At 54.9% G+C, this 24,205-nt stretch overlaps 1 protein-coding gene across 1 annotated transcript; it reads left to right on the forward strand.

The window, feature by feature from the left end:
* The first annotated feature begins 341 nt into the window (after positions 1-341).
* Positions 342-24,205, forward strand: LOC124238941 (myelin and lymphocyte protein-like). Its single transcript, XM_046660190.1, has 4 exons — positions 342-582; positions 18,073-18,240; positions 19,336-19,461; positions 23,618-24,205. Exons 1-4 carry the CDS (start codon positions 490-492, stop codon positions 23,690-23,692), a joined length of 462 nt encoding a protein of 153 aa, XP_046516146.1. The 5' UTR covers positions 342-489; the 3' UTR covers positions 23,693-24,205.

Genomic DNA, 24,205 nt, shown 5'->3' on the forward strand with positions numbered 1-24,205 from the left:
AGTGGAGATCCATCTTAAGAACAGTTAGAGCAATGGGGACCTGAGGGGTGTCGCTGTGGGGAGTTTGGAGCCTAGTTAGTGACGGTTCTTATTCTTAAGGGATGGAGATCCTCTGCCACGAGGGCAAAACGTGCGAAGCGCTCCGTCAAAGGGACTTTTCCTGCTCCCCACGCGAGATGGCACCTGGATGTGGGGCGAGCGAGTCAGGCCCCCGCCCCAGCTTGGCGATCCGGTTGTGCGCCCTCGGGTGGTTCAGGGTGGCGCCCGAGGCAGTCTGGCGGGTCCCTCGGGGCGCGCAGGGCTGGCTCGGACGGGACGGGACGGGGCGGGACGGGGCAGGGCAGGCGGCGGCCCGGGCTCCTCCCTCCTGGGTTCCGGGCGCTTCTGCACTTAAGCTGCGCGCGGGGTACCGAGAGCAAGAGAGCGGTCAGCGCGGAGCCAGAGCCAGAACCGCGCGTCCTGTCTACAAGCCGACACCAGCACGCCGGCATGGCCCCTACAGCGTCATCGGGCGGCAGCACCCTGCCCAGCGGCTTCGCGGTTTTCATCACCTTCCCCGACTTGCTCTTTATTTTGGAGTTTGTGAGTGGCTGGGCCGGAGCCTGGGAGGGCGTGGGATGGGCTGAGCCGTGCACTATCGCGGGTCTCTGCGCAGGGTTCCGGACCAGATTCACAGGTGAGGTGGGTCCTGGGAGCATCGGGATAGCCCGGCCGGGGTGAAGCAAATCTCCCCGACTCCAGTCGTTTGGCCCCTCTCAGACCAAGGACAATGATAGAAACAGTCTCCACAATTTAGGTGGAAAAACCAGATTCGCGAATGGGTCAGACGTTGGGCGCCGGCCAGGGTCCATCCATCGCGCGCTGGTTCCAAAGCTGCGCTCTGACCCGCTTCCCATGGGCGCAGAGGAAGCCCTTATGCGAGCGACGTCCTTGTAGGGGTGCCCAGCTTTGTTCAGGGTTAGGATTTCGTTTACAAAAATCAGCAAAAGAAGCCTGAGCATCACCAACCGAGGCGTGGGGATTGGGTTGGTGAGGGAGGAGCGGAATCCGGGTTATTCTCTTCTGGCCTTTGAAGGTTTCTGGGGAGAGAACTTATTCGTGACAACTTTGACCTGGAAATAATAAAACAGGCCACTGTTTGCTCCGCCACAGTCATTCTGCCCTGTGTGTGGAGTCGGGGGAGGGGAGAGGGCTGGCAAAATTGGTCCCATGTAGCGGCTGACCTTGAGCAGTCTGAAGGCCTCCTGACATTGGTCTGTCCTTGGGCTGGAGCCCCACAGCTCCGCTGGTGGCTGTAGGAAAGCGTTTCCTAGCCTAGGCTCCTGGTAAAGTGCTCACTATGTCCTTAGGCTTCAGACTACCCTCAGGCTAAACTCCCCAGGGCCCAGGGGCTGCTGTGTGTGTTATGTGGGTGCTGAGTGATGCAGCCAGCACCCCTGAAGGAGAAGAGTTGGTTAGAAAAGAGGATGTTCAAAACTGTTTAAAAACAGGACCCCAGCTTCTTCTTGCCTGATTGGAGTCAGGAGGGTGTGACCAGCACAGGGAGCAGGTTCTGTCATCCATGGAGGGTTTGGAGAAAGGGCTAAGGGGACTCAGGTCTCCTGGTGGCCCCGTATCACTGCATTTGTGAGGGTTGAGTTGAGCTCACACCTGTGTGTATCCAGAGTGACGTCAAGTCCTGGGGCCAGCCAGGGTCAAGAAAGTGACATCTAGAAGAAACCCTGGACAACACTGCACCCGGCCCCACCATTTATAGATATGGACACCCAGACCCAGAGTGGGGAGGGGCTTGCACCACTGGCACATCCTTTCCCCAAGTGGCTCCTCTGGGTGCGTCTATTCAGCGCTTGGCCTGTGCTTGCCCGAGGCTGGACATCTGAAGATGAGCGCACAGTGCCCAGGATCTGGGATGAATGGTGGTGGTTCCTTCAGAGGCCACTGTGTTTACAAAGGCAGATTCATGACCAAAGAGATGGTGGCTGACAGTGAGGCGTGATGGGCAGAGGGATTTTTAAGCAACAAAGAGTCCTCCTAGTGTCTCTTCTGTTGCCCTAATGAGGGGCTTCCTCTGCTTTTGCAGCTGTTTGGGGAGCACTGTGACAAGAATCATGAAAGGCTGTCAGCTGGGCTTCATGCAGAGGACTCTGGGGCATCTCCTTCTCTTGACTTCATAAGAGCTGGCTCAGGCGGCAGCAGGAGATGGCGGGTGGGGGGGACCTGGCTTCACAGAAGGGAGGGCCTCCCAGTGCCCACTGCCTCCTCTTGGTGTCCCAGCCTAGAGGAAGGAGTGCCCCTGGCGGAGGGACAGCCTAGCCAGGCAGGGTGGTCTGTGGGAGAATAGACAGGAGGAAACCCCGCCCCCGCCCCCACCCTACTAAGTGAAAGGAGAGAGCTGGGAGGTAGGAAATTTCCTGGGTTAGTGGAAACTTACGCCTCCAGGGGCAGTTTTGTGACCTGCAATAGGACGGTCTTCTAGAAGAAATAATTCTCCCTTGCCCAGACCACTTCCCTCTCAGCCATCTCTCAAGTTGTTTTTTCTCCTCCACCTCAGCCCCTGCTCCCCAGATGCTGACCACCACCCCCACTTCCCGAGAGATGCTGGATGCCTCAGCTATCACCTCCAATCTCTTTCCTCCTCTCTAGATTGGGGGTGGCTCCCAGGGAGCAGGGAGAACAGGAAGAAGGCAGACACCAGTCCTTTAAGTTTCCTGAGCACACTTTGTACATTTGAAGCTGGATGTGCTTTGCTGTGTGAAAGAGCAGAGAATGAAAGGGCCCAAGGAGGTGCTGGCCGCCCTGGGAGAGTTTTTTTAAGTGTGGACCATTACAACAACAAAAAGATAAAGAAGCAAGTTAGAAAATGGGCAAAGAACTTGAACAGACATTTCTCCAAAGAAGATATAGGAATGGCCAATAAGCACATGAAAAGATACTCAACATCTTTAGTGATTAGGAAAATGAGATCAAAACCACAGTGGTGTACCATTTCACATGAAATTAGGATGACTATTATCAAAAAACTGGAGAATAGCAAGTGTGGGCCAGGATGTGGAGCAATTGGAGCCCTCACACATTGCTGGTGGGAATGTGAAATGGTTCATCCGCTGTGGAAATCAGTTTGGTGGTTTCTCAAAAAAATTACCCTATGACCCAGCAATTCCACACCTAGGTTTATAAGCAAAAGAATTGGAAGCAGGGACCTGAATAGGTAGATGGATATGTGTGTTCATAGCAGCTCTATTCACAGGAACCAGCAGATGGAAGCAGTCAGAATGTCCCATCAGTGGATGAATGGACAAACTGTGACGTATTCACACAGTGGAATATTATTCAGCCATAAAAAGGGAGGAAGCACTGAGACATTCCACACAGTTGGAAACACTACGCTGAGTAAAAGGAGACAGATGCAAAAAGTCACATATTGTATGATTGCGTTCATATAAAATACCCACAATGGGCAAATCCACAGAGACAGAGCACAAACTGGTGGTTTGCCAGGGGCTGAGAGGAGGGGAATGGGGAGCAATTGCGTAATGGGTGTGGGGTTTCCTTTTGGGGGATGAAAATGTTTGGGGTTAGATAGAGGTGGTGATTGCACAACATCGTGAATGTATTAAATTCCATTCAATTGGGCAATTTAAAATGGTTAGTTTGACGTTATACGAACTTCACTTCAATTTTTAAGAAAACAAAAATTAAGAAATATTTCAAATATTACCAAAAAGTATGTATAATACTTTAATAGACACCCTTGTAATTATCACTCAGCTTTGTCAGATCTTAATATTTTGCCATATTTCCTTTCAGTGTGAAGGAAATAAGCTTTTCAGGAGGCTTCTAAGCCCTGGATGTGCCGCTGTCTTACTCCCCACCCTCCATCCTCAGGAGCCTCGGGCTGGACGTGGTGGTCCTGCAGCCAAGGCAGGGTCAGCCCTTCCCTGCGCCCTGACTGCCTGTGAGCTCCACGGGTGCTGTTTGCTGTGTTTTCACACTTCATGGAAATAGTGTCGTCCTGTCATGTCCTTCTGCAGCGAGCTTTCCATGCAACGGTGTTGAGGTTTATATACATTGATGCTATTTGTCCATTCTTCTGATGATGGACATTTTGGCCATTTCCAGTTGTGGCTTTTTGCTGTTGCAGACGGCATTGCTAAAGAACATTCTTGCATTGGCCTCTGTGGTTACATGTTGGGAATTTCTTGGGGGACACACAGAGGATTGGACTCGCTGGGTCATAGGGAACGCACATCTTCATCTTCCCAGAGTTACCACATTGCTGTCCAAAAGGGTTATTCCAATTCACACAGCCGCGGAGCGGAGTCACTGGGAAGCTTATGAAGTTTAATTGAGCTCAGGACCCGCACTTGGTCAGGCCCCTTCCAAGATTCAGACTCATTTTTTATTCTTTTATAAAGAAGGTCCCCAAATTGTATAAGCTTCAGGCTAACCCTGGACCTTCCCGACTCCCACCAGCAGCAGATGAAAGTCCCCGTTGTCCCTCATCCTGGCCACACTTGGTAGCATCAGACTTTGTAATTTTCTCTTAGTCCAATGGGTGTGAAATGCTTGATTAGTTTTTAAATCTGTCATCTGGCGAGTTGATTACTCACAGTTCCCATTTCCATGCCTGAGCTCCCAATAGCCTGGGAGGGGCAGGTGTGAAACCCTTGGCCTCCAGGACCAACAGGGTGGGGCTCCCCTCCCCTCCCAAGGCAGGGACACTGCCCACCAGAGCAGGAAGGGCGATGGCTCAGGGTGGGGCCTGGCAACCTTACTCTGCTCAGCACCCCAGCCCAGAGCTCCTGCCCTCTGAAAGCTCAGGGTCCTCATGGGAGGTGAAAGGCAGCCCAACCAGGGGGTGTGACCCTGGCTCTCTGAGCCCCCCCGAGCCCACAGGCCACGCTGCTGTTGTAGGCAGTGGGGTCCCAGTGCACCCCACACAGGCCCCAGTGGAACTTCTAGGGTCTCCCCTCCCCAACAGCTGCACCCAGGGCTCTGCCTGTCCCTGTTCCCTGTCCCCAACCAAAGGGGACATGCCTTTTGGAACCACAGTCTCTGTTTCTTCCTCCTCCTCCTCCCTTCTAAGCCAGGGGCGTCCTGACCCTGGGCCCCCATTCACAGCACAGGATGTTAACCTGGGACGCTGTTTGTCTCAGCTCAGGCCAGGGTCCAAGAGGAAACTTCTCTCACAAAGTACCAGGATGTACCCCCCCCCGCCCCCACTTTCAGAATTTGGGAAGGAAAAGCACCCCCTGCCCCCACTTTCAGAATCTGGGAAGGAAATGCCTGGAAAGGGGTTGTGAAGTCATTAACCCGGCTCCCTCCCCCCAGCCTGTGTGCAGTGCAGCCCCTGAAAGAATGGCTGGAATGGAGAGAACTTTTCTTTGGACAGAGCCTGCTGGAGTGCCACCCCTTCTCCAGGGCGGACCCCCTCCTTGCATGGGTCCCCAGGAGCTTAGGGACTCAGAGGGGTAGGGTCACCTGGTGGGAGGCAGCGCTTGTAGGGTGCACTTTTTGGGTTGGGGTGGGGTGGGGGAGCCACCTGGAGTCGGTTTGCAGTTTCCATTCTTACAGTGAACTGGACACAGTAGTTACTAACATGAGCCTGTTTCTGTGACCCAAGGTGACTGGGGACTTTTTGTTATTTGAGAGTGACCGAACAGGTCCTCAGACCTGCCCTACATTTTCACCTGTCTGGGATCCTCGGACCCCAGAACCAGGATCGGGCAGTGGGGTGGCGGGCAGGGTGACAGAGCAGCTTTCCGGGGCATGGTCCATATTCCGGCTCCACTGAGAAGGCCCCATGAGGACTCCTGGGCTGAGAGATGGAGAAGCAGAAACCTGACTTTCCAGAGCTGGGAGGAAATTGAGGCTCCGAGAGGGGCGGCAGCTGCCCAGGTGCCCCTGTCTCCAGGGTGGGACTTCTTCAGTGACAGCAGGTCACATCCAGGTTCCTGCATTCACCCAGACACCTGGGATGAACTGCCCACAGCAGGAGGGATCGTGAATAGGAGACCCCGCCCACCTGGGAGCCCTGGGCAAGGCCTGTCCCCTGCTCTCCACCCAGGGAGTGAAGGGACAGCTCAGAGCCACTGGGGAGCTCACACCCTCAGTCCTGCTTGTCACATACACACCCTGGAGGTTCTGAGCCACTAGGGCCAGGGTGGGCCCAGGAATCTGCATTTGATAAGCACTGCCCAGCCCCCATGGATCTGGCGAGGTTTGGAGTGGGCATTGGTAGGCTAGGCCACCCCCTCGACGTTGTTATGGGGGAGAGGACAGTGGGGACAGTTCTCAGTGAGAGGCTGGGGCAGGAAGCCAGGGTCCTGAGGGTCTCCAAGGTTCAGGGCAGGCACCCTCTCTGTGCTACCCCAGCCAGGGACACTCATACAGTCCCCAGGGAGTGGGGGCAGCCCTGCTGGCCAGTGCAGGACAGTGGGCGAGGCTGGCATTCCCTGGCTCTGCCCACTGACCCCTGGCCCTGTGTCATCTTCCTGTGCTGTGGGCCCCTCTCTGTCGCTGTTTAGAAGGGGTGAGGACACTGCCCGGGTTTTCTCCTTCCCCCTCTCTGACGGGGGTAGTTACAGGCAGAGGTCTCTCAGGGCTTTGTTCTGGGAGTTGAGAAGTGACTTTTCTGGTTTTTCCAGAACAAGAGGCCTGGTTTGATTAGCAGCCAGTGACTCTGAGCTGTTCTCTGGAAACTGCTAAGTGTGATGGTGGGCTCAGCTCTGGGAGGCTCATGCGTGTGTCGTCATAACCAAGCTCCACTGAGAAAGATTGCTCTTAACCTTTCCATAAGTCACTCCTCAACCTGACCTGACGCAGGTGGGGTAATCTCCCTGTCCCAGTGCTTTCAGGAGAGAGCAGGAGGGTCCCAGATGCCATGGCAGGGAGAGCTCAGGCTCAGGTCAGGCAGGGACAAAGGCTGACTGTTGCACCCACGGGCCCACAGAGAGTGGGAGAGGGCATTGGGCTGCTGGCCGAGGCCGGGTCTGCAGCCTTAGGAATGGATGGCTTTGCTCTGGGCACAGGCACATACTCTGAGGGAAGGGCTGGGGTCGGACACTGGGTCCCCTGGGGCCTGCCTTGAGATGGGAAGGGGGCCAGCCAGTCTAGACTGGATGGGGGCTGGGGGCTGACTCCTGATGGATCCAGAGCTGAGCCCTGGCTCCCACTCCTGACACAAGCCCGTCCAGGCTCCTTCTGGCCTCTCAACTCTCAGTCCCTGGAAATAGTGTTTTGGACCAAAGGCCACTGTAGGGGAGGAAGACATTTCCTCTATCCAAAGTGGGTTCGTCTGGCCGGAGAAGGAATTAAATTCACATGAGACAGAATAGCAAGAGAAAATTAAACAAAGCTTTATGAGGAACCATGGCCCGGGGCCTTTCTTCCTGAAGGAAGAAAGAGCACCGAAGAAGTGGGGTGCACATATACCCCCAAACAGGGTGTTTCACATGTGATTGAAATGTCCCTCCCACAATAGTCACAAGATTGCCCTGTCAGCACAGCACTTGATGGACACAGCAGGTAGTGGGTCTGCTATCTTGATGGGAGTAGCAGGAGGCAAGTCTATTGTCTTGCGCTGGGCGGTCACAGGTGAGCGCAGCAATCAGTTCCTAGCCTAAGGAAAGATGCTTAATCCTTAAGGAAATGCCAACATTGGGAGGGGGAGGGAAGTCAGTTACAGGAGGTTACCAGACAAGAACAATAAACAAATGCAGATTACAGTCCTTGCCTTCCCCATTGATTAAGAGTTTCTAGAGACAAGGTCATCTCCTTTCTTCTTCCTGGTGCAGAGAGGGAGGCACCTTTACAGATAGAGATTTAGTTCTACTTTTTAGTTGCTTTCCTGTCTGCAAAGAAACCAGCCTCAAATAGTCCTCATGCCAAAGAGACATAGCTTAGGGTGGCCATTCCAGTCCCCACACCAGCAAGGGCAGGCCCTATGAGATGGCCCAGCAGGTGTCCTCCTCGGGTGCTGATGGACGAGGACAGTGGGTGGCCCCCTCGTCCCTGGAGCACTGATGCCATGGGGAAGTGTGGCCGACTCCTCACAGGTTGCAGACTGTCCCGGGAGCAGGAGCAGCTCCCTGGGTTCTCTGAGTCCTGGGCCCTGACTTGCCTTCTGCATTCTGGTGGAAGGTTTGGTTCCTGGTTGGCTCCTGCTGGGCCCCAGCAGCATAATGATTTCCTAGGGGGATGGACTGGCCTTGATTCTCTGCTCCAGGCTCTCTAGCACTCCCAGCTCATTAATAGCTACTGTTCTGCCCACACTGGGGCAGAACCACCCCTGTGTTGAGTCACTTCAAGGTACCAAGGCCCTGGGGCATGAGAAAATATGCAGGAACTGGAGGAAAGGCCTGTCATCTGCAATCACACCTTGATCTGCACAGGCAGTGGGAAGAGGAAGGCCCAGGGCCACCCAGCCCCTCTCAGCTGACCTGGAATTGTACTGGAGAGCCCTCTCCTGTTAGAAGGCAGTTGGGCTGGAGGGGAGGGAGCAGGAAGAGGAGGAGGAGGGGGAGGACCCTGAAACTCCTGGATCCACCTTTGAAGGAGGCCCTTAGAGGGCCCAGGGCACAGGCTTTGAGGAGGACACTCCAGGAAAAGAGCAAAGGAGGAAGGACAGGAGACGAAGGCCACATTCCGACCCTGGTAATAGGGGCGGGGGTGGGGGTGACAAAGGTCGTGTTGATGGACCTGGGGATGATGACCCCAGGCCTGTGCCTGCCGAAGAGGGAGCGATGTCCTTCAGGGTTTGGATCTTTTGCTTGTTTTCGGTCTTAAACACACACCTTGGTGTTCTTTCCTCTGAAGGGACAGAGCCTGTTAGCCAGTGGAGGGTGGGGGAGAGGAGGCTGCCTCCCATTGCTGCCTCCTTTGGGATCTCTGCTCCTCTACACCCAGGGAGGCTGAGAGCAGAACGAAGGCTGCCGGGCGGTCTCCTCTCCCTCCGTGTTGCTGTTCTCATGGCCGTTTCCAAAGCCCGCCCTACACATGGGAGGTTTCATGGTGAACTGCCCGTGGGTGGCCTTGAGTGACTGCCACACACAGGGCTGTCCTGACCTGGCTCCACAACCAGCCTGTCAGAGCTGGCCCTCAGCAGCTGTGGGGGTGTGAGCGGGCCACTGTGCCTCAGTTTCTGCATCAATGAAATGGGGCTATAATAGCACCCACCTCAAGGATTGCTGTGAGGACTAAGGGAGTGTAATGTACGCAAAGCTCTTCAAACCACGTGGTGCCCGCAGCTCCTGCTTGGTAACTATTAGGTGCAATTATCATTAATTTACTAATAAGTCAAACAGCTGCTCCCGTCAACTGGCTGATCTGCGCTTAAAGGGGGCAACTGTAGGAGGGGCCATGAGGCCGATCCCACCCCACCTTTGACCTTCGATGCCCTTCCAGGGCAGGGTGCGCGAGGCACGGGGAGAGTGAGATTAGGGGGTGGGTTGGGCTGTGGAGGCACACATGACTTGTCCCTGGGGTCCCCAAGTACTGCATAGACACCACCCTCTGTAGGGCTTTCCAGTGGCTCCTGTGCTCGGAGCTGCCCCTGGTCAGCCTGATGGGATGGCCAAAGGGAAGAGGGGGCTGTGGCAGTCCTGTCCTGCCTTCTGCCTTGGGGGTGGGGACTTCCTGAGCTTCTCTCTGCACTGCCCTGCCAGCCTGGTGACAGGGCTGGTAGGGGGAAAGCTTTGAATTCTGAGAGCCAAGCAAATTGCTGCATCTGTCCAAAGGCAAAGGAATCAGTTACCAGTGGGCCCGGAGCAAACCTTTAAAACTGATTTATCATCAGGGTCAGTGCATCACCGTCTGGGAGGGCGTTGGTTCAGGGAGGAGGCAGCTTCTGGCTCAAAATTTTCCCCACCTCCCCTAGCTCCATCCTGCTCTGTAGGTACTTGGTGATAAGCTGGGGACAGTTGGATTTAAGGGTCTTGTAGGAAGGAACCACCCAGCTTTTACATCTTAGGAGTCTTTCTAGAACCATCCCCTAAGCTGCCTTGGGAGGGATGGTGACAGGATAGGTCCCCTGGAAGGAGGGAGCCTGCTGATGAAGGGTCTGGGAGGGCAGAGCAACTGGAGCAGGTAAACTGAGTCAGGGGGCCTCAACACCACTGCTTGTTTTCACTTTGGGAGTAGCCACAGAGCTCAGATTTCCAATAATTGGCAGAGTGGGAGGGTGTCCCCACACAGGAGTCTTCTGCCTCCCTCCAGACATGTCTCCTGGGGTCAGAATGGGGGTCCTGTGCAGATTTCTGGGCCCCGTGTCCTGGTCAGAGGAGCTGAGCTGTGTTCACCCTCGCTGGGGCCCCGGCAGTGTCACCAGGATCTGACTCTGCCCTTGCTGGACCCAGAGCTGCTCCAGAGGGTCTGGTGGCGGGACTGGAAGAGAGAGGACAGGAAGGGAGAGACAGGCTCCACTTATTCATGTGTCTTTGAATAAAGTCTGTCTCCCTGGATGGATCTGCCCTCAGTGCTGACCGTGGTCATGGTCACTCTCGGCATCTGTTAAATGCATGAATGAATGAGTGGGTGAGCAAGTGAGCAAGTGAAGGAAGCCCCTCCGTGGACTTGCTGAGCTGAGCTCCTCCATACGAGGGGCGGAGAGGCTCACACAGAACTAGGGGTCTGCAAGAAGCCCCTCCGTGTTTGCCTCCTGCTCTCCCTGCCTCTCAGGCCCCGGCTGCCCTCAGCCCTGTTTTCTGGGGTCTGGGAGGCTCCAGTGTGTCAGGGACTTTGTCTGTCTCCTCTGACCTCCTCTCCGTGCTTCTCCTGCCCCCTGGGCTCATGTCCTCTTGACTTCACCTTGATGCCTTGCCCTTCCCTGCAGGAGCTCATCCTTAACCAGCCTCCACACACACTCACACACACACACACACACACGGGACGTGCCCTCTAACTCACAGAATGACTCACTTTTGAGTCAGCAACACTTGGACCTGGGACTGTGATCCTCTCCTTGGGCACACAGTCACTGCACTGGTCAGTCCCCTCCACAGCACCCCTCCTGGCATTGTGTGGTCCCTGACTGCTGACAGAGCTTGGTGGGGACAAACGCTTCCAGCAGCAGAATTAGGGCCGCTGAACCTGTGGCCTTGGGAGAGCACCCAGGGCCCAGAGCACACAGCACCTGGGACGAGCCTCATCCAGTGTGGCCAGCTTTTCTGTTCCTTCCTGGAGGATGACTTTTGCCCGCCTGACCTAAGTGACAAGATGGCTGAGTATTGGGTGCACAGTCTAAGTTCTGTGGCCGGTCCTTTTCTTCTCAAGTCCAAGGCACAAACTCCTGTCACACGCACCTTCAGGGCGTACCCCGTGCCCTCGGAGCTGGTGGGAGTTCTGATGCTGGGCTCCGAGGGGCCGCACGAGCAGACGTGTGTGTGGGAAGTGCTCTGTGGTTCATGTCTTGACTTGTTATTGGAAGAGGGTCTGCTTGTGGAGACCCTGACACAGTAAGATGGAGCCCCCGAGAAAATCCAGAGAATTTGAGCAATTCCTCTGCACTGACCTCAGGTGTCCACGTCCCGCAGCAAGAACACTGGACGGTTGTGCACGTGGAGCTCCTTCAGCCCCGCACGAGCAGGGGGACGCCACATGGATCTCAAGAATGTGCTGGAGGATCCCTTTCCCTTTGTGACGGAGGCTCACTGTTTGCAGGAGGACTTGCTCATATTTTTTTTTTTTTAAAGATTTTATTTTTTCCTTTTTCTCCCCAAAGCCCCCTGGTACATAGTTGTATATTCTTCATTGTGGGTCCTTCTAGTTGTGGCATGTGGGATGCTGCCTCAGCGTGGTTTGATGAGCAGTGCCATGTCCGCGCCCAGGATTTGAACCAACGAAACACTGGGCCGCCTGCAGCGGAGCGCGCGAACTCAACCACTCGGCCACAGGGCCAGCCCCGACTTGCTCATATTTTTATGTTCTTTCTGTCTTTCCGCTGAGACACACACATTTTCCTCCACTTCTGGTTTCCTGGAGATCACAGGTTTTTCTCTTTGATGCTGTTGAAGTTACCTTTAAATCCTGGGTTGCACCTGGGTGAGGAGGGGGTCCCTGTGCACGGTGAGATCCTAGCCCTCCTGAGATGTCACGTGGTTACAGGGGAGGCTCAGCCTCATCACATGACAGCTGTGACAGCGAGCACTTCTAGTGCTCCCCAAGTGCCAGGCACTCGGGCCCGACCCCATGAGGTGGGCACTGCTGTTATCAGTGTTTTTCAGAGAGGGAACAGAGAGGTTAAGTAACTCCTCCAGGGACAACAGGCCACTCAGCTAGTAAGTGACAGAGCTGATACAAACTCGGTAACTCTGGCTCTAAAGTCTACACCCTTAACCACCTTTGCCTGCCTCCTGTGGATTAATTCAGAAAGAAACAGAGAGAACCTTCTATAAGTTTACATGAGAGTTCCCCCCATGACTATCTACTGAGGAGATTTTTTTCACAAAAGTCATTTGATCTGGTAGACCTTGGATGTAAGCTCTATTAAGCTTTGGGGAATTTTTTGTCTCATTTTGCACAGTCCCCTTGGTTCTTAGAGAACCTCAGCTCTGCTCAGCATCCTAAACTGGACTGAATTAAAGATGGGCGGTTTCCAGTCCTGAAACACCAGGGTGGGTGGGGCCTCAGATCACCAGGTCAACCTCATTCACAGACGCTGAGGCTGGGTCCCAGCGTCTAGAGGACACCCAGGGACGACCTAGTCTCATGTTCAAGGCAAGACAGGGACTGGAAACTTAAGGAGAGGACAGGAGACGCAAGGTGAGGAGAGGAGAGGAGAGGCAAGTTTGCCCATGTCCAGTCTGGAACTGCAGGGCATCGGGCCGCTGTCGCTGAGCCGGGCAGGGCGTGCAGACAGCAAGCGCTGCTTCTTCTGTCTGACGGGGTCACCAGAGCATCGTCCACAGGCTCGTGTGGTGTAGACACATCCCCAGGCCTTTGACAAAGAGCCCGGGTGTCTGTTCCCTGTCCTGTAACTCTGCTTCTCTGCAGTCTAGTCAGACCCTGGGCCCAGACCTGGGCGTCGGTGTTTTCCAGGTGTGTCAGTGATTCCAGTGTAGACTGAGGGCTGAGGACCACAGAGCCTTAGCCCAGGCCCCGCCCCCATTTTCCAGCTTGGGGACCTGGGCCCAGAGAGAGAGCTCCACCAGGTGACTGTCGGCCCCCCGACTTAGAGACCTTCGTCTGAGAGCACACCAGCCAGCTGCACCCTCTCTGGTGTGGAGGACGGTGACCCATGGGGCAGGCAGGGGTTGGGGGAAATCTAGTACTGTAGACAGAAATGAAGGGAAACTGAGCCCCTGTCCCCACTTGTGTGCCTCATGTTTCAAGATGATCGTCTCTGAGCATTTTGCCGCCTGGAAGCTAGAAGCTGCTTAGAGTTTTCTTCAGGAAGGGAAATGCTTGAACCCTCACCTACCCCTTTGCTCTTGACAAATATTTGTCCAGCGGGGTCCTGAGGTCAGGATGGGGTGGGCTGTTCCCTGCCCAGGAGGCCTTATCTCCTTGGGTGTGGGTGCAGCGTCTGCTCTGTTCTCTGCACACTGAGTAGGGGGAGGGTGGCAGGCGCTGGCTGTGTCCGTGATTCCCGCCGAATCCCAGCTTTGCACTGAGCGGGGCCTGGAGGCCTCCACACTGGCCCAGCGATGAGTTCTGTCTCAGGCTCACCCTCCCTCGAGCCCCATTTCCTGCCACTCCTTGTCCCCCACCTGGTGTATGGCTCCCTCGCCTTCTGAAGCCCTCAGGGGTGCTCCAGCATCCTCTGGACTCGCGTGTACTCTTTCCTCCCCCTGGAGAGCTGCTTCGTGAACCTGTGGCCAGGTGAGCCAGTTACATCCATCTCTCCCTTCAAGACTTGATGGGGCCCTGCCCCACCCAGAGCTGGTAGGCCCACTCGGGCGGGGCATCATCCTGCATTGTAACAGGCTGCCTCTGCGTCTGTCTTCACTGGGCTGTGGGCTTCCTGGGTGAGCAGTGTCCCACCCCAGTTGTTGGATGGTGCTGGGCACAGTGCCAGCAGCTTCACACTCACCTCCATGGTTTCAGCCAGTTTGCACCAGCCCGCAGTGTTGGGAGACAGCTGCAAAATGCCATTTACAGACAAGGAAGCCGAGGCCCAAGAGGCCGAGTCACGTGCTCCAGCTCCTCCAGCACATGCGGCGAGAGCCCCTCTCCAGGGCTCATGTATGCTTCCGCCCGTGCAGACGCTGCGTGGTGCAGGTGCTCCGGGAGCTGGCATGTGGCGGGAGGAGCGGGACCTTCACACCTGCACAGCTGTTCCAGCTGTGACCCCTTCCAGCATCCGCACTGGAGCTGTCACAGCAGCCGTGTCTGTGTCCAGGGCGCTGCTCACAGACGTCCAGCTGGAATAGACCCTCTGTTCTCAGCCTCGTCTCTTTTCCTTGCTCCACCTGTCCTCTCTCAGGGGTGTTCTGCACCCACCTCAGCCCCCTCCCAGATGGTCCCCTGTGCAGGTTGCCCTGCATTTCTCCCCTGGGCACCTGCAGGGAAGGGCTGTGAGGGGTACAGGGCAGGCCCACTGCCCATCTCCTGGGAGCAAAACCCCAGGGTTTAATCATTTCCTCTGTGTGATAACATTCCCTTCACATGACGTGTCACTTAGAATATGTTTCTGGAACAGACGGGGCCTGGTGGCATGTGTCCTATGAGAACGTCCCTGGGAACCAGAGGCTCCTCAGCTATTCCCAGTTGGAGGCTCCAAAGAGCTGAGCCACATTCACTCAGTGTCCCCACATGGTGGGTCAGAATGGCCGGTGGGCTGTGCTGTGATGGTGGAGATATTTCCTACGAGTCCCTTCGAGAGAGAATGTCTCACCTTGAAAGATGTTATGCTAAATGAAAGAAGCTCGTCACAAAAGTCCATCTTTTATATATGATTCAACTCGTGAGAGTTCAGAATAGGGGAATCCATAGAGACGGGAAGTGGGTCAGTGGTCGCTTAGGGATGGGAGGGGTGGAGGGAGCCGTAGTGAAAGGGCACAGGGTTTCTTCCAGGGGATGAAAATGTGCTAAATTGGCTATGGAGATGATGGCTGCACATGTCTGTGATCATCCTAAACCATGAGTTGTCACTTTACGTGGGTGAGCTGTGTAGTGTGTGAATTCTCTCTCGTTAAAGCTGTCTAAGAGAGAGAACTTCTCCCCGCCATCTTACCATGAAACTCAGTGCTACAGAGAAACCATCTAAAGAAAAAGTCAGCGTGATTTTTAAAGGCCCTTTGCAAGGTGTTGCACCCAGAGGCGGGACAGGGTCCTGAGGTCCCAGGGGGCAGGGCTGGGATGGGGCACAGGCTGGACTTTGCTCCTGTGGACAGGATTCTTACCAGAGACCCCGGGGATCTGCATAAGGGTGTGAGTGTGTATGAGCGTGTGTGTGTGTGTGAGTGTGTGTGACAGGGAGCATTCCTAGGGAGCTGGAACACAGTCTTCCTCACACTGGTGGAAGCACACACCCAAAGCAGGTGGAGAGTCGGGGTAACCTCAAAGCTTCCCTCTGCACTGGGGGCCGGAAGTTCAGCCCAGAGCTGCGGCCCCGTCTCGCTGGTGCTCACTCAGGACTCTGTGACAAGCACTTAGTGTGGGGACTGCGCTGCGCTCTGACTTCCGCTCACTCTTTCTGCCTTTGATTCCTGACCGAGCCACACGGGGAGGAATCGAGCTGAACGAGGTGCAGGGCACTGAGCCTGAGACCAGGGTCTGAGAGCCGCCTTCTCAGATTGTGCCACTTCCGGGTGCGCCCGTGCCTTAATTTACCTCCTATGCATTTTACAGTTAATTTTTCCAGAATAACTATATCACTCCCTTAAGAATAAAAGCCACGCCCTTCTCCAGGTCACCTCTGCCTGCCCGTCCTCAGAGCTCATGCTCTGGGGAAGCTCCAGACCCCTGGCTGCGCCCTGATCCCTTCTCCTTGCCTTACTCAGAAAACTGAGAAGAGTGACAAAGAGAACCGTTTTCTCCACGTGGCATTCAGTGTCCCTAAATGCCATGTCCACTGGCCACCGACAGGCACCATGTGCCAGCTGTGTCCCACGTGGGATTCCATCACGGAGGGCTCTCCCCTCCACGTGCAGTGCCAGCTGCTCCTCTGGGATTTGGTCCATCAGCCGCTTGTTTAGGCACACCCATCTCCCAGGAGGCCCTGAAGGCCAGGGAACTAACTCGGACACTGACACATGGCTGGACGGGTCTTCCCTGTGTCCCGCAGCCAAGAGTCAGCCCTGAGCAAGGGGGACCTCACCCTCTCCCTCACCTGGTCAGGGACAGCGCCACTTTGTGACTAACCAGAGGCACCTGTCTTGTGCTGGATGCTGCCAAGGGGCAGAGCAGGGCTCCCTGAGAGCTCGTGAATGGGGACCTGACTTAGATTGGTCCTCTTTGGTTGGTCACCGGTTGACCAGGCACAGGACGCCTAGGAGAAGCGTGTCCCAGGCTCTTGCCTCTGCCCAGGGGATGGACATGCCCGATCCTCCCTCTTCTCCATGCCACACTCTCGTGCCTCCTAAATCCAAGTCCGTCTCAGCCGTCAGCTCATGTGCCTGTGTCAGTGCCCGTGATGGAAAAGGCCAAGTGACCTGTTTGATCTTAAAGGCAAGTGTGGATGGGATCGACACACACGTCTCATCTGTGGCCGTCTGATCATCTGGATTGAAGTGATTTTGTTCCAATTAGCTATAAATTGTAACGTGTGTCCCACTCGCTCTGTCACGTGCCTTCCTTCAGGCCATCTCAGGTTCATCAGCAGAGGAAGTCTTCTGGGCAGAGATGCCCAGATCTGATTCATTAAGCCCAACTTGGTTTTGATAACTCCAAATTCTTCATTGCACTGATTTTCCTACCAACTGTGATTTTCTCCCGATGCTTCTCAGCTGAGAGTCTTGGAGAACCCCTGTGAGGACAGTGGTGTCTCTTACCCAGCAGGTGGGCAGCGGGTCAGGGAGATGAGGTCAAGGTGCCACTTGAGTTCACACCACAGGGGACATAGGCCTAGGAAGCAGCCCATCCTCAGCCCCCAATTCTCAGGAGGATGGTGCAAGGGTCACAGCACCTTGGAACCTCTGACGGCAAAGCCATCTCCCGCCATGTCCTAGCCCACGCCCAGCGCAGTCCTTATATTGGTGGGGATGGTAAATGACACTGAGCTGATGTCATCGGGATGCAGAGGGACAAGGAGAAGGGAAGACAAGTACAGAGAGTCCCAGCTTGGGGTGAGCTTGTCCACAGGGGAGCGGGACTGTGGCACTGAGGGGTGTTGTGACCCCACGTCTGTCCCTACGCTCCTCTTTGATTGGGGCTCACTGACCCTGCAAACATCAACTGGGGTGGAATCTGGGTGATGATGAGGGAGTGCTGCTGTCATGGCATCCTTGGCCACCCGAGGAGACCTGGCTGACCTGGGTCCTTTCTACAGCCCAACTCCAGCCCAACTTCTGGGACTTGGAGATTTAAGGGGTGAATTCCTTTAAAAAAAAGCTAGTGACATAGCATGACTAATTTATTTTGCCAATGAAGACCAAAAGAATCTTCTGGTCACTACCATTTTATAACAGAAAGGATATTTTTATATCAAAAATACGAGGAAGGATATAATCACAGAATTAGCCCTTCTAATGATAATATTGAATGGTATAAATCCTTTCTTCAGATGATGAAGTACTTAACTTCCACTTGCCTCAGTTTACCCATCTGACAAAAGGGTCACTATGTTGCTCGTAGGGTTGTGTGATGACTAACTGAGTTAGTATTTGTAAGGTGCTAGGACAGTGTCTGGCATATAAATGTGACATAAGTGTTCATTAAATAAAAAATAAAAAAGCGTATTTAAATAGTGAATGAAGGCAAGGAAGGAGAGGATTGGGAAAGACTGAGACTGGAGATCAGGCTAGAGCCTTGGGGCTGAAAGAGTCATTCTTGGTGAGGAAAATGCCCCCCGCTGTTCTCTGCCTCCTTCCTGTTTTTCTGCCCCTCGTGCCCGAGTGTGACCTCTAGGTCTGGCCCTTCCTGGGCGTGGACTCTCCTGGCCCGATGCTCATCCTGACCTCCTTCCCTCTGCAGGTCTTTGGGGGCCTCGTGTGGATCCTGATCGCCTCGTCCCTGGTGCCCCTCCCCCTGCTCCAGGGCTGGGTGATGTTCGTGTCTGTGTTCTGCTTCGTGGGCACCACTGTCCTGCTCTTCCTGTACCTAATTGGTGCCCATGGTGGTGAGACTTCCTGGGTCTCCCTGGTGAGTCCCAGCTCTGGGTGTTTGGGTGGGGTGGGTAGGACCGTCTCCCCTGGGAGGCTGGCTTTTCCAGTGCTGGGTGAGGCTGCCCTCTAGCCATCTCCCACCCATGTTCCAAGGCTGAGCTGGCTGGGCCTCAGCTCTGAGCTGTGCACAGCAGGCCAGGGCTCCCTGCAGCCAGGAGGGCAGGAGAAGGGGACGGCAGAGGTTGACTGTCACCGTCTGTTCTGCTTCCTCCTGTGTGACTGCCTCCCATCCTGTCTCCTCTCCAGGGGCTCGTTGGCATCTCCCATCATCCAGGAGGTCTGGTTTCCATCTCCTGGGAGCAGGGTCCTGGGGGCTGGCCTGGGCTGCCCAGTATGAGGCCACGCTTACTGCCCAGCTCCATGTCACAGGCTTCTAAACCTGGGTCACCAGAGAGGGACTTGGTGGGGGAGAGAGATGGCCTGTGGTCTCTGTTCTGCATAAAATCTTCCTTGAGGCCCACCAAGAGGGCAAAACTTACACATGGACCCTTGCCCCTTATGTCCCCTGGAAGGGGTGGGGCAATTTGGCCCGGCCTCTCATTCTCAAAAGGTCTCCTACTTACACTTGTGAAACCACCTCCAATTATAGCTCAAATTACTCAGAACCCCAGTCTAGTGCTTTTTTGTTTGTAAACATACCTGGAGCCCACTGCCTCCCCATCTCTCCCCTGCACTGGTCCCTGAGGCCACACTGGAACCAGGACTGTGACCATGTATGACACTTCTCAGGTCCAGAACCAACTTCTGCCTATTCAGTCCCAAGCTGCCCCCCTCACTTGATCCCCGCTCAAGGGAGAGCAGCGTCCCTTCTCCACTGAAGTCCTTCCTCTGCCCCCAAACCAGCGAGATGAAACTCAGCTGGACCAACGACCTCTGTGAGGTGGGGGTTAGAGGGTGTGGTGATGGTGAATGGGGTGGGGGGAGTCAAAGGAAGTAGCAGAAGATGACCAAGGGACCTGAGCCATGCCAGGTGGGGACAGGTGGGGTGGACAGGGCCCTGCTGGGACCACAGCTGCCCCACATCCCCATGTCTGGGATCCCATCTTTCTGACGGCCCTTTCTGACCCTGCAGGATGCAGTCTACCACAGTATTGCTGCCCTGCTGTACCTCAGCGCCGCTGTCCTGGAAGCTTTGGCCACCATTTTAATGCAAAATGGCTTTATATACGAACATTACCATGAAAACATCGCTGCTTCGGTGAGTCCCTCGTCAACCCGCCATGGTCACAGCTCCCACCACCCACTGACAGGGTCTGAGCGGAAGGCTGCCCGAGCCCTCCCCTCTGTTTTTAGTTCACTGACTTTTGAATGAAATAGACCTTCCCCTCATCATGAAGACACGAAGTCACGGAGAAGGGAGGGACGTGCCCAAGACTCCCTTCGTCACCTGGTCAGGGCTGTGCTGTCCAGGCCTGGGCTGGCCCAAGGTCTAGTCCTGCGTGGGCTTTGTGGAGGGCAGGTGTGTAAGGATGTGACTGCTGATGCCCGGCACCATCCGAGCTCTCCGTGAACCATCGTATTGAGCCCTCACAGCAGCCCTGGGGTGGGCGCTGTGACATCCCCATTTCACAGATGGAGAACCAGGGCACCACGAGCAGGATAACGTGCTCCAAGGTCACCGGGAATGGGTGGGGCTGGTGTCAGGCCAGGTGCCCTGTCAGCACCCTCAGCACCAGCTTGGAGCAGTGAGTCTGGCCCCTGGGTGTCCTGGCCCCCTGAGCGGTCTTCCATGGAAGCACAGTCAGGGGTGGGAGACTGAGGCCTGGAATGAAAATCGAGTGGCGGGGGTCTCCCCAGGCCCTGGCTCTGGGCTGGGCTGTGGGGAGGCCCTTCTGGGCAGAGCGCATACAGACCCCCAGCTGTGGGTGTTTGCTGTGTGATCAGGCCTCGGCTCCTCGTGACGGTGTCTCCTGCCCCACAGCTCTGAGCACCTGTGGGAGGAGGAGGGGCCGGAGGTCACCTCTCCACCAGTCCCCGTGCGCGTCCCCTGTGCTCCCTGAGCCTCAGCCTGCTCCTCTGTGAAATGGGACGGTGATTCCTGTCCCTTCCCCTCGAGGACTGTGGATATTGAACAGCTCCCTGCCGAGGCCTCACAGGAGCCCTGGGGGAACAGGGCTTGAGCCTCCTTCACCCCGTCAGCAGAACAAACACGGGTGCCGACTGTGTGTGACCGGGGGCACGGTGTGTGCAGGTCTCTGAGCTCTAAAAGGAACGTTCTCCACTGCGGGCCAGAGCCACTGGTGGGGGAGGTCATGACATGGATTTCCTTTTCAATGGAATGAGTTTGAATGACAGGAATAGGAGAATGTATGGTTTCATAAACTTTTTTCCAGAGCTGTGCATGGTGGGCTTGCACACGTGTGCTAACTCACCATATCAGATGTATTTCTAGCCAAGGGTATTGTTTAAAAAATAAGAGAAAATTTCAGAAATAGCACTCCTCAGATTTCTAGAGGTCAACCTATGAATAATGGAAATTCCGAGGTCAAACATAATGACAGATCACAGGATGTCACCTCCAGGAGCCAAAGCTGTGCTGTCCCCACATTTTGGGGAGGACAGAGCAGAGGCTGAGAGAATCCCACAGGGTAGGCACTGTTGGTCTCTGGGAGAAGGTTCTTCAAAGCCATGTCTGCTGTCCTGTACCCTGTCCCCTGCCCTGGGGAGGCCACATGCTCCTCTTAAGCTCTCAGCCTACTTCCCAGGTCCATCAACATGGCCACCTCCTGGTCCCTGCACCCCTCCAATGTCCCACAGTGTAAGAATGTCTCCCATTTTGGCTCATATTCCAAGATGGCTGGTTTCTAAACAGTAGCACAGCCAGGCAGCCCCTAGGATGCTCTTCCTTCCCCTGGGAGGCTGGTCATCCACCTCCTCCGTCATCCTTCAAATGACTCTGTTTCATCTCCCCCTCATATAGAGATCCTTGTACCTCCCCCCATCCCAACCCCAGAAGCCTTCTCTCCGCCAGACATCAATAAGGCTTTTGACAACAACTTCAGTAAAGTTATTGCAGACAACAGTAATGACATGTAGATGGAACGTGGCTAGTGGGTCAGCACTTGACAGAACAACCCAAACGGGGTGGATTAATGCCTTAGCCTACTGGACAGATCTCTAGCTGAGAACCACTGGGCTCTACCATTTTCCAACTTCTCTTTTACTTTTTATCAAAATGCAACACACATCCAGAGAAGTGAGCAGGATGCAAGTGCACAGCTTGATGAGTTTCCATAAAGTGAACCCCTCTGTGTAACAAGCATGCAGATTAAGAAATAGAGCATCATAAACAGCTCCCAGAGACCTCCTTCCTGTCCTGCCGCCGTCACTGTGCACCCACACCAAGGATGACCACAGGCCTGATTCCTAGCTGCCTAGCTCGATTTTTCCTGATTTTGAACTTCATGTGAATGGAGTTGCACAGTGTGTCTTTTCTCTCTGGCTTCTTTCTCTCCACCTTAGGTTTGTGAGGCTCGTCCCACTGTTGGGTGGAGATGCAGACTGTTTCTTCTCATTGCTGTAGAGTATTCCGTTCGTGACTATCCCAGTGTCTCTTTATCCAGTCCACAATTGATTGTGTCCCCCTTTCTGTTAGCTGGGTTAGAGAAATTTGAGCACACCCAGGCAGAGTCAGGAGTGCCAGAACCCGGAATCACGATTTCTCAGCAGGCAGGGGCGCTGGGCTGAAACCATCAAGGGGAATACGAGCCGGGCTGAATGTGAAGTCCCGCCTTTCTGTTCAGAATATCAGCTGTGTCCGTGCACAGGGGAAGGAGTCCTGGTCACTCAGGGTTCAACCCCAGACCCTGCCCAGCCATCACACGGCCTCCCATGCTCTCGGGGAGGCCCGTCCGGGCTGTGGGAGGTGTCTCAAGACCTTCTCCTCACACCCCAGGCCTTGGGGAGCATCTGGTCTGCCTCTTGCCCTCTGTGACTCCTAACTGGGACTTGCCTCAGGAGCTGAGCTTCTCCCCCATTTGCGGACAGACAGTATCTGCACTGAAGGATCCCTGGGGTTGGTGGGTGCCAACTGAGGGGAGCTGGAAATTTCTGCAGAAATCTGGAGGTTTCTGGATCCTAACACTGGAGGGCAATAATGGCAGCCACTTAGGGAGAGGGGTTTCTGAAAACCTCAGGATGTCCCTTCATGTCCCTGCTGTGCATGTCCCCAAGGTCCCATTTCTTGCCCCACTTGGAAAATAAGCTCTGTGTCCTGTTCCTGTGGGGACTTCTGAGGTGCCTCTGCCAAGGGTTCTCGCTGGGTCTGGAGTTGCCCGGACAGTAACCTGCTCCTGCCTGACAGGCTGAGGTGTTTTGGGGGCTGCTCATCCATGGTGACCGCTCCTTTCAGGCGGGCTGCCTCAGAGTTCCCAGATGAGATCTCTCAGATGTGTGATCAAATACTCAGCTGACTCATCGCCTCTGGCCAACGAGGGTGAAGGGTTCACCCTGTGTGGGGCGGGAGATGGCAGGCCTGGTGACGGCTGGTGTCTCTGGGCATTTTCATGGGTCACGGACGCGTAGCCACCCTAAGTGTCATGCCTGGTTGGACACTCCTGACCCCACGCCCCAGGTCACAGATCCAGGAGCAGATATTAGACTCGGGGGCAGCGGGCCTTTAGAAATAGATGGTGCCCAGTGAGCACAGCACGTCAGGGGCTTGACAGGCCATGGGTGACCGTTTGCCACCTTTCCAGGGCCTTTGTTCCCAGTGTCAAAACAGCCGACTGCGTCTTCCCAGCAGCTTTCTCAGGAGCACCTCCTTTGCAGCATCTCACAATCCCACCTCCCTGTCCCTGTCCCTCAGTCCTGTGAGCCTGGCTCCTCGCCCGTGTCTGTGAGATTAGGATCCTAGAATAACATTCTGGTGGGTCTGAGGATGTCCAGGCAGCATTGAGACCTTAACCAGAGCCAGCAAACCCTGTGTTCATGTTCTCCAGCTGAGGCCGCTGGGCTCACAGCTGGTGGACCCGGCTCTTCCTGGTGTGCAGGAAGCAAGTTTCCCACGGAGAGCAGCTGGTACTCACCTGTGAGTATCATTTGAGGGGCCTCTGAGGACCCTGGTTTCCAGTTGGGTGGCACCAGCATGATAATGTGAGATGGCAGATGGCTGACCTTGCACACCATGTCCAGTGGATAGTGAGGTCACCTGGAGCTCTGTTCTGAAAGCATTCAGGGCCGCATCTGTGCTCAGCAAGAAAGGATGTCTGTGTAGGTGATGGGAAGCGGTCGCAGTCCACACACTTCATGTCTGTTGTCCCAAGCACCATTTGAGCAGCTGGCCCAGTGTGGACAGCCCACGCCTTGTCCTCTCCCAATGCGTGCCCGTTAATGGTCATTTATCTTGATTTCAGGTGTTTTCATATGCAGCCACTCTGCTGTACGTGGTCCATGCGGTATTTTCTTTAATCAGATGGAAGTCTTCGTAAAGCAGCAGAAGAACTTCAGCTGAAAACCCAGATGGTGTTAACTGATTGGCCCGCCTTCCAGCACAACTTTCTAGCATGCAGAAATGCTCTCCATGGTGGAAAAAAGAAACCAAAAAAAAAAAAAAAAAGCAACGCTGTGTGTCTTGTGGGTGTTATGCTGACTCTCCCCTGTCCCTCCTGTCAAGGTTGGGACCTGCTGCATTTAACCTCCAACTACTGAGGCGTCTTTCAGGGTCATCTCCTATTTGTGAAAGGGGGCGGTGGGGTGGAGTGTGGAGTCTGTGATCTGAGAGAGCATGAAACAAAGATCCCTGCTGAACCCTGGACCGGATCTTGAGAACTCTCTGCTGGAATCTTCCACAGGCTCTTTTGAGCCCCCATCTGGTGGCATGTTTCTAAGTCTTCATGGAGATTCTACCTGTCATAGGGATAAAACTCACCCAACAAGTACTTGCAGATATCCATGGGGGAAGATGATAAAGCTTTGAAATACTTTATAAAGTGCCTTTATGT

The sequence above is a fragment of the Equus quagga genome, chromosome 5, assembly GCF_021613505.1.
Source record: "Equus quagga isolate Etosha38 chromosome 5, UCLA_HA_Equagga_1.0, whole genome shotgun sequence".
NCBI classification, from domain to species: domain Eukaryota; kingdom Metazoa; phylum Chordata; class Mammalia; order Perissodactyla; family Equidae; genus Equus; species Equus quagga.

Bases quoted from the DNA above. Each gene is read 5' to 3' on its own strand.
- LOC124238941 (XM_046660190.1), top strand. From the start codon at position 490: ATGGCCCCTACAGCGTCATCGGGCGGCAGCACCCTGCCCAGCGGCTTC. The intron at 583-18,072 runs GTGAGTGGCTGG...TTCCCTCTGCAG, and splicing joins TGCTCTTTATTTTGGAGTTT to GTCTTTGGGGGCCTCGTGTG. The intron at 19,462-23,617 runs GTGAGTCCCTCG...TCTTGATTTCAG, and splicing joins ATGAAAACATCGCTGCTTCG to GTGTTTTCATATGCAGCCAC.